At 50.5% G+C, this 9,080-nt stretch overlaps 1 protein-coding gene across 1 annotated transcript; it reads left to right on the top strand.

Moving 5' to 3' along the window:
* Nucleotides 1,331-8,356, top strand: TIMMDC1 (translocase of inner mitochondrial membrane domain containing 1). The gene is made up of 7 exons (XM_021402366.1): nucleotides 1,331-1,491; nucleotides 1,671-1,836; nucleotides 2,191-2,279; nucleotides 4,581-4,648; nucleotides 5,796-5,874; nucleotides 6,982-7,092; nucleotides 7,380-8,356. The coding sequence occupies exons 1-7, from the start codon at nucleotides 1,397-1,399 to the stop codon at nucleotides 7,468-7,470; spliced, it is 699 nt and encodes a 232-aa protein (XP_021258041.1). The 5' UTR covers nucleotides 1,331-1,396; the 3' UTR covers nucleotides 7,471-8,356.

Raw genomic sequence — 9,080 nt, 5'->3', positions numbered from 1 at the left:
GCGTTGCTGGGTGCATTATTTCTCAGAATTTTAAGAAAAGATCTGGATAGTCCCCAGCTGTTTCAATGAGAAGGGGAAGTGTGTCTTTCTGGTTTTTTTCCTCTTTGACAGTATTTTTAGGGCGTCTCAGTGGAATCTGTGAAGTATGCCCATCCGAGTTGCCAAGTTGTGGGTGATGGTGACTGAAAACTTTTCTTGGATGATAGAATCATAGAATGGCTTGGGTTGAAAAGGACCTCAAAGATCATTTAGTTTCAACCCCCCTGCTGAGTGCAGGGTCGCCAACCACTAGACCAGGCTGCCCAGAGCCACGTCCAGTCTGGCCTTGAATGCCTCCAGGGATGGGGCATCCACAACCTCCTTGGGCAACCTGTTCCAGTGCGTCACCACCCTCTGAGTGAAAAACTTCCTCCTAATATCTAACCTAAATCTCCCGTCTCAGTTTAAAAGCATTCTTCCTTGTCCTATCGCTATCCACCCTCGTGAACAATCGTTCCCCCTCCTGATTATACGCTCCCTTCAAGTATTGGAAGGCCACAACGAGGTCTCCCCGGAGCCTTCTCTTCTCCAAAACCTTGCATGAACTGGTGACTCCTCAGCCTGCTTCCTTTTCCACTTTCCTAGTACAGCCATGGGTAGCTGCCACCGCTCTTCCTCAACAGGATGGGGCTCGAAGTGGTGGGGAGGTCACTCCTGGAGGTGATGGGACCTCCCTCAGGACTGTGGTTTAGATAAAGGGTGGGATGTGAAGAATGTTCTGCACAGTGCTTGTAACTAGCTGTAAGATGTACTGCCATAGTGTTGGAGATCCACACTCCTGAGTGAGCCCTTGCACAAATACAGGAATTTGTAACCTCCCAACTGTAAGAAACAAAAGGGTAAAACCAAAAGCTGGCAGAGGTCTCAGTGGCCTGTGATGGTGGCACTGCTTCTGGGCCAGATCTGCTACCGGGAAGCACGAGTAAAGGCCCAGGTGACGGGTCGTGCTCATAGCATCACAGAAGGGTTTGGGTTGGAAGGGACCGCACAGCCCACCAAGTCCCAACCCATGGGCAGGGCTGCGCCCACCAGCTCAGCTGCTCGGGGCCGATCCAACCCGGCCTTGAGCACCTCCAGGCACGGAGGAGGCCACAGACACTGCACTTACTCCGTGCGATAGGAAATCGGAAGCCAACAAGGGAACAAAGGCCGAGGGGCCCTTCCCCTCTCCTCCGCCCACAGAGGAGCTCGGTCACCGTGCGAGGGGCTCCCGAGCGCCGCTGACCAGTGCCGCCCCGCGGTCCTCGCGGCCGCTTAGGGCACCCCCGAGTCCCGGCCCTGCCGGCCCGCCCCGCCGTGCCCCGCCGGGGAGCTGGGGGCGCTGCGGTGCTCGCTCGGCGCCGCCGCCGGGAGGGCCATGGCGGAGGGGCTGGGAGCCCGGCAGAGCTTCAGCCGCCCCGCGCCGCCGCCGCAGACGGGCTGGGAGCGGCTCAGCGAGCTGTGGCGGCGCGAGTGAGGGCCGGGCCAAGGCGGCGGGGCTTGGCGGCGGGCGGCGGGCGGCGGGCTGCGGGCGAGCGGGCGGGCGTGCCGGGTGCGGGGCCCGGCGCTGCCTCCACGCGGAGCGGGGAGCCGGGAGCCGAGGCCTGTCTGGGCCGCGCGGCTCCGCGCTGAGCCGCGGCGTTTCTTTGCAGCGAACTGCATGGGTACCCGGAAGAGACGGTGAACATCATCAAGTCGGCGTTCACCGGGGGCCTGGTCGGCTGGCTGTACGGCGGCCTGCCCGCCTTCCGCCAGGGGCGGAGGGCCTTCATCGAGGGCAGCCAGGGAGAGCTGTTCCAGAACCGCGCCGATGCGGTGGTACGGGGCCGGGGGCGAACCGGGGGGTGCGAGCGTCCCCGGGCCTCCTCGGGGCGAGCGGGGGTGGTGAAAGGGACGATGTGCGGGCAGAAGTCCAAATCAGATGGCGTGGTCCTGGTTGGTTTGCCTTGCAAGTCAGCGCAGCAAACGAGAATTAATTCTTGGGGTTCCTGTACTAGTGTAAAATCGGCTCCCGTTCCTCAGGAGGGGATCGGCTTTTCCCTTGCAGAACGTCATTCCCAGCACCTTGAATGGGGTCAGTGCCACTCGGTAGCACCCAGCTGAATGCAATGGTGGTGGTGGTGCTGAAGGGGAGCGGGTCTGCGGTCTGTAACCCTTCTCCTCCTCCCCCAGCAATCTGCGCACCGTGCTGGGCTCAGGAGCTTCATCCGCTATGGCTGGCGCTGGAGCTGGCGGGTGGCCACCTTTGTGGCCATATTCAAGTAAGTGTTCCCTTTGTGGTGGCAGTGGGAGAACAGGGTTGTGCTTGGACGTGGGCAGCCAGGGGCCCGCAGTGCGTGCGGCTGCAGCTTGTTGAGAGACTTCTGGTTGCTGCTTGGGCTTGGAGTGCTAACAGGCAGTCTGACTGATAAGGTGGAAATGTGAAGAGGATGTCACCTTCTTAAATTGGCCCAGAATTAAATCTTCTCCCGAGCCAACACAAAAATGAAAACTGGAAAAGCCCCACTCATGACACCTGATCCATCCTGTTATGGGCCTGTATAGTGTTCTTCCCACTACTTAGCAGCTTATTTATGCATTTTCTTAATCTCCTCATTTTGATGCATTGAGCGTTACAGTGCATTGGCTGTTCTGGAACAGCTTTCCATCCCACACTAATTTTTCTCCTTTTTGTTATGTCTTATCACTCCCAGTTTGTGTAAAGTGGCATTAATCATAATTCTGTCTTCAAGTTCTCGCAGGTGACTGCCATGCTATTAAGCAGTTATTGATCATCTGACCTACCAGCTTTAATCATAGAATCATAGAGTCACCAAGGTTGGAAAAGATCTACAAGATCCAGTCAACCATGCACCTATCACCAATACTTCTCACTAAACCATGTCCCTCAACACAACGTCGACTCCACCACCTCCCTGGGCAGCCCATTCCAGCGCCTGACTGCTCTTTCAGAGAAGAAGTATTTCCTAACATCCAGCCTGAATCTCCCCTGGCGCAACTTGAGGCCATTCCCTCTAGCCCTATCACTAGTTACAAGAGAGAAGAGGTTGACCCCCAGCTCACTACAACCTCCCTTCAGGTAGTTACAGAGAGCGATAAGGTCTCCCCTGAGCCTCCTCTTCTCCAGACTGAACAATCCCAGCTCCCTCAGCCGCTCCTTATAAGGCCTGTGCTCTAGACCCCTCATCAGTTTGGTTGCCCTTCTCTGGACATGCTTCAGGGCCTCAATGTCTTTCTTGTAGTGAGGGGCCCGAAATTGAACACAGTATCCTTCGCATGTCCCTGCACAAGCAGGGCACACATAGCATTCCAGTTCTCCAGTTTTCTCCCCAAGAAGTGTCAATGTGTTTCTTGCAGTACAGTGCCAGACTAGGCACGCTATTCCAAATAACGCCCTTTACAACTAGGGATGTCGCCATGCCTGACTTGAAGAGTGGTAACTTGTGTTCTAGACCTGCACTGCCTACATCTGTGGGTGCACTGTGTTCCCCTTCTGCTTTTAAGATACCAGCACTATTGACGAGCACTAATTTCCAGTCAGCTGCTTTTATATTTTGGCCTTTCTTCCTAGTATTTTTGTTCCTTTCTCTATTTTTTCCATGTTTTCTCTCATGTTTTTGGCTCCTTTTCCTGCAGTATCTTTTTTTGAGTTTAATTAGCATGCTGTATGCTTTCTCTTCCAGAACTTTAATGCTTTAGATTTTTCAGGACTAGTCGTGCAACCTCGTTGCCATCCACCAGATGTCTCCCATGCAAGCAAATGCATCATCCTTTTTCACTGCCCCTTAGTGAAAAGCTTTGGAGGGAGACACCTGCTGCTCAGTGTTGTTTCTGTATGGAGTCATAGAATGTCCCTCACTAGAAGGGCTCTACAAGGATCACTGAGTCCAACTCTGGGCTCCACATGGATACCACCCCCGTGTCTGAGGGTGGTATCCAAGCACTCCCTAAACTCCAGCACTTGGGGCTGTGCCCACTGCTCTGGGCAGCCTGTGCCATGCCCACCACCCTAAAATCTAAGTTGAAGGTTTTGTCCTGCAGTTGCACACATGTGAAGTTTTGCCATTTAAAAACAGGTTGTTAGTTTTACGTTTTGCAAAGGTTGAGCTGACATTACATTGGTAAAGAGAGAGATTGAGGAGGTGGTGCTCCTAGTCCAGCAGGGGACCTCCTGCTTCAGGAGCAGGTGGCCCTGGTGGCACCTTGAGTACAGTTCAGCTCTCGTGGTAGCTGTACGACTGACAGGACCTTTGCATTGCACAATCCCTTTTATTCATGAATATATGATGAATTAAAAAAAAAAAAAGCTCCTTGATTTACAAAAAAGAAAAAAAAAGCCATCCAGAAGTGGTACTCCCCGACCTCTGGCTGTCCAGCTGCATGTGGTAAAGTTGTAGAAATAAGGCATTTGTAGTTGGCATGTGTGTGCTCCGGCCAGGCTGGTAGCAGGGCACAGAGGCACCCTGCAGGTAGGCATAATGAAATCCTGTTCCTTTTCAAGCAGTGTCTTGCTACCTGTCTTTTTCATGTGTAACTGCTGTCTTTGTGCCTCTCCCTTGCAGCATGGTGAGCACCGGTCTGTCTGTGTACCGCGATAAAACCACCATCAGTAATTTTGCTTCAGCAGGAGGTAAGCCTGGGTTCTTTTTACCTGTGTACTTTTTTATTTTATCAGTGTACTTTTCCGTTTATGAGCTGAGGTCATAAATGGAAAATCATAGGCAAGAATCCATATCTCTTGAATTTGAGCAGATCCGTAGCATCTGTATGCCCAGGTTTTGTTCCCTGTTATGCTGGCTGCCTTTGGGGCTTTGCCTCTTTGTGTAGTGACTGTCTGCCTTTATTTGTAACAGATAATCAATGCATTATCTGAAACCAATGGGGAATTTTGTGGTTATTAGTCCGTTCTCAAAATACTTGTTGGAGTTTCTGTGTGAAAATTGCTTGTGTGGTGTAAATGCAACATTTAGTGCATGACCAGCCCTCATAACCACCTCTTCAGCAGGAGAAAATCTCTTATTTCTGCTCATCACAACGGTTCAATGTACTGTTTATAAACTACCATTTTTGTGCCAAGTTTTGCATGTCCACTTTTGGCAGTAGAGCTCCTGGTAAATATGGTCATTTGGTTTTAGAGGCTTTGTTGCCCTCACAGCTGGGTACGTGCTTTACTGTTCTTTTTTGCCTTACATGGCAGCTGCTATAATTAGCTGCCGTTGAATAGAGGGGAAAAAAAAAGAGGGGGAGAGAGGGTGATGGAGCCTGGAGCGGGCTGCCCAGAGAGGTGGTGCAGTCTCCTCCTCTGGAGATATTCAAGACACGTCTGGATGTTTTCCTGTGTGACTTGCTGTAGGGAACTGCTCTAGCAGTGGGTTGGTCTGGATGATCTCCAGAGGTCCCTTCCAGCTCCTATGGTTCTGTGATTCTGTGATCGTGCTCCAGTCCGGAGAGACCTCAGTTCTGCTCTCATAGTTACTTTTGCATTTTAGCATTTCTTGGGGAGCTGTTCTCAAGAAGAATGAGCTTTGTGCTATGTTTTAGTGCAGAGAGTGTGTGGACAAAAGTGGGGGAAAGTGTTGCCACAGCAAACGTCCTCCCTCAGGCTGCCATGACTGCATGGTGGGACTGCTCCTGCTGGCCGCAGCGCTTGGTTTCTGCTCTGCTGAAAAACAATGTCAGCTGACAGAGAGGAGAAACGTGGCAGAGCAGCTCCCTCGGCAGGCCTGCGATGGCTGGTGAGGGGCAGATTGTGGTTTCAGCGGGTTTGTGTTTTTCAGCCTTCACAGGAGCTCTCTTCAGAATGCACTTGGGCCTGCCTGGGCTGGCAGGCGGCTTCCTGTTCGGAACAGCCTTTGGGTAAGTTGTGACTGGTGGCGACCAGAGGCTGAGTCACAGTTACTCTTTGATGGTCTCAGTTTGATGGTGGCCCCCCACACCAAACCCTGAATCGCAGGTGGCACTGCGGATGTTTTCCTTTCTCTCTTGCCCTGAGGGATTTTCTTTATTTTTCTTGGGACCTCGTGATGATAATTTTTCTTCCGGGCCTTTAACTATTTTTTCTTTTCTTGATTTATATTTTGCTCTTTCCTCCGTGATAAGAACTCAGTGCTCTCAACAGGGCGTCTTTCTGCTGTTTGCATACCAGAGGAGGCACTAACTGCTATTAAGTAGGAAATCGTGAGGATGGATCATAGACATGTCTTCTTGGTATGGCCACTAATGAGCCCATTGGTTGTGCACAGAACAGTTTGACGTCTCTTTAAGGAACCGTGTTGCTTGGGGTTGAAGACAGGAGTGTAGGAGATACAGTTTCAGGGCTCCCTTCTCAGCTTCATCAGCAGCCGCTCCTCCAGCAGCTCAGAACCCAGAGCTGAACACACAAGGCCTGTCGGATGAGTCAAGAATCTGTGTAAAAATGGGACCTTTACAAAACAGGTTCCACCAAAGCCAAGATGTGGAGCAGCAGCCATTAAGAAATGCTGAGGAAGAGGCTGTGAGGTAGGGCTGCGCAGTCCAAAGCTGTAAGATGTCACATCCCTCTGGATACCTTGCATCTCCTAAAGCTCCCTGGGGATGGAGGGGACCCATAGTTCTCTCAGGTTCTGTCCATCTCAGCGGTGACCTCTTAACTCGGGAGAAGGCCAACTTTTCAGGCAGAGCTGTCACATTGAGTTGTTGGGGCACATTTCCTGTCACTCCCTTCCCTTATGTGTGCCTGCTAATGAATAACTTCCATATACACGTTCAAGGGGCTACACTGAGTCACAGCTGAGGACAGGCTGCATTTGGTGACTGACATTAGCACAGGAGTACCTTAGTCTGTGGTGTCATTTGAGTACTGGGCAGTGTTGCGCTCCAGTGACCTGGTGGCTGGCCCCCGCATGCTCCTTTCACTATTGCCGGTAAGTTATTACTACTGAGTGTTCTCTGGGTGACTTGTGACTTCCCTTCTTCTTCCTCTAGGATCCCTGCAGGGGGCCTCTTAATGATTGTGCAGAAACTTGCTGGTGAGACTTTGCAGGAGAAGAGAAGTCGTGAGCGCAGGGAGCAGTATGAGAAAAAGTTAGCAGAGTGGTAAGAGACAGTGCTGCCTGTTCGAGTCTTTGTGTCCAAGTCTCTGTGGCTCAAACATTTAGAGAAACCATGCCATACCATGTATTTGGTGTGTTTCACATATCTATCTACAAACTGCTGATATAATCTTTTGGGGATAGAGGGGTGTGAGGCTGCCTGCATGGCTTACTGAAACAAGTAGTGCCTGTTGCAGAAGAAACTTTTTAAGAGTTAGAATTCTGCAGTGATGCCTTTGTAAGAAATAAGCTGACATAAAGTTCCTTTGCACTCTTTTTATCCCTCTTCAGGCAATCCAGACTTAGTGTGACTGAAGACTTGGGTGAAATGGAAAGCAATGCCCAGGGACAATCACAGACAGAAAACAGCAGGAGAATCTAGGAGCTGCTGAGTCTTCCTCAGGTCTCCGTCGTAAGCAGCTACAAAGTATTTTGATTTTACTTAGAAAAATCTTCATCCAAAGGGACAATGGAAGTGTTCTGTGAATGCGGTTGTATCCTTTGCACTTCTGAAAAAAACAGTTAGCTGAAAATGTTTTTTGTGGATTCATATCACTGCTCGAGAGCTTGGAAGGGCGAAACCTGTTCCACTTCAGGAGGTGGACGGGTTGGCTCTCCAGGCTGGCAAGTGTCAGCTAGGTTTGGCTGAGGATGAGGGCAGCCCCAGAGCCTCTACTAGAACCCATTTGCTGCTGAAAATGTCCAAGCCGTTGGTGATGTAGAAGTACTGAAAGTGGAGGAGCCTGCTAATGCTAAAGGTACCCTGATTCCGAAAGCTAATTTTGTTCTGGTGAAAGCTGCTTTTCAGACAGCGCCTGAAGCCCCTGCTGTCAAAGCACAATACAGGCAGCACCAGTGCGAGTGTTCCTCCTCTCGCCACACCATGACTTTGCCTGGCTGGGACCGGTTTGGTTTTGCTGATGATGGCTTCTTTGTGCTTTTTGCAGAAAAACACATTTGTCTCTTACAGTGCTTAGGGTATTTCACAATCAGTTTTGGGGAAGGGTGGAGGAGATGGGAGTGGCATGGAAATACCCTAAAAAAGACATGTTTTGGGTTCCACAGTAGAAGGGTGGCTGAGGGGTCTATGGAAAGGATGACCGTTTCTGATGGTAGCGGTGGAAGCTTTGGCTCAGTGGTCGGATTTAGCAGCAATAAAAAATTCTCTAATTTCACGTGAAGGTTGGAAATTAGGGGATTACCTCTGGGGGGAAATGCGGTTCATGACACTCAATAAAGCCATCTGGCAGTGGTGATTGTGTCCATAATCTCTTTATGCGTAATTAGTACGGTGCTTGCATTAGAGAAACATACTTGAGCAGTGTCCCATGAGAAGAGTTCTATCCAAGATCCCCCCAGGAAGCAGTGAAGTCTGGTGGCAGTGTCAGACTTCTCCTTGGGCAGTAACAGGAACTTCTGTATTTTATTTTGTACCTGTAGCTGCTACAGATGAGTAGGGCTGAGGATAATTTAATAATGGCCTGTACCTAAGGGCAGGTGGTGGCCTGTTGCCATTTCCCTCAAAGCAGAAGGTCAGACTTCTGGTCCCTTTGCTTTGCTGAGGGTTTTGTCCTATTAAAAAGAATTGTATCCAGGCAGGGTGTTAAGGTCTCTCTCCCATAGGAAAAGAGTAGGCAGTCTATTCTGTGTGAGTGCTTTCCTCTGCTATGGCTAATTAGTGTTGAATGAAATATGAGCAGCTCATTGCACAGAGCATATTCCACCCACCTAAAGCAAATTTTTGGCACAGTTTGCTTCCAGGAAGGTGTTGTGTTTTATAACTTCAGAAACGAACGTTTTATTTTTCAAACACCTCAGTGTGGTTCATCTATCCATGGAAGGAATGCCTGTGTTTCAGGGTTTTCATCACCCAGCTTTGATTTCCCCCTACGTGAAGAGCTATGGATAGGTCACTCCCCCTTCCATGTTTAAACTCAGTGTACACGGGTGGCATTGGTGTGATTATCCTCTGCCCCCTCAAAAGACAGAAGG

Source organism: Numida meleagris, chromosome 1 (assembly GCF_002078875.1).
Source record: "Numida meleagris isolate 19003 breed g44 Domestic line chromosome 1, NumMel1.0, whole genome shotgun sequence".
Lineage (NCBI taxonomy): Eukaryota > Metazoa > Chordata > Aves > Galliformes > Numididae > Numida > Numida meleagris.
This window is presented reverse-complemented; position numbering and strand designations above follow the sequence as displayed.

Bases quoted from the DNA above. Each gene is read 5' to 3' on its own strand.
- TIMMDC1 (XM_021402366.1), top strand. From the start codon at position 1,397: ATGGCGGAGGGGCTGGGAGCCCGGCAGAGCTTCAGCCGCCCCGCGCCG. The intron at 1,837-2,190 runs GTACGGGGCCGG...CTCCTCCCCCAG, and splicing joins AGAACCGCGCCGATGCGGTG to CAATCTGCGCACCGTGCTGG. The intron at 4,649-5,795 runs GTAAGCCTGGGT...TGTGTTTTTCAG, and splicing joins TAATTTTGCTTCAGCAGGAG to CCTTCACAGGAGCTCTCTTC.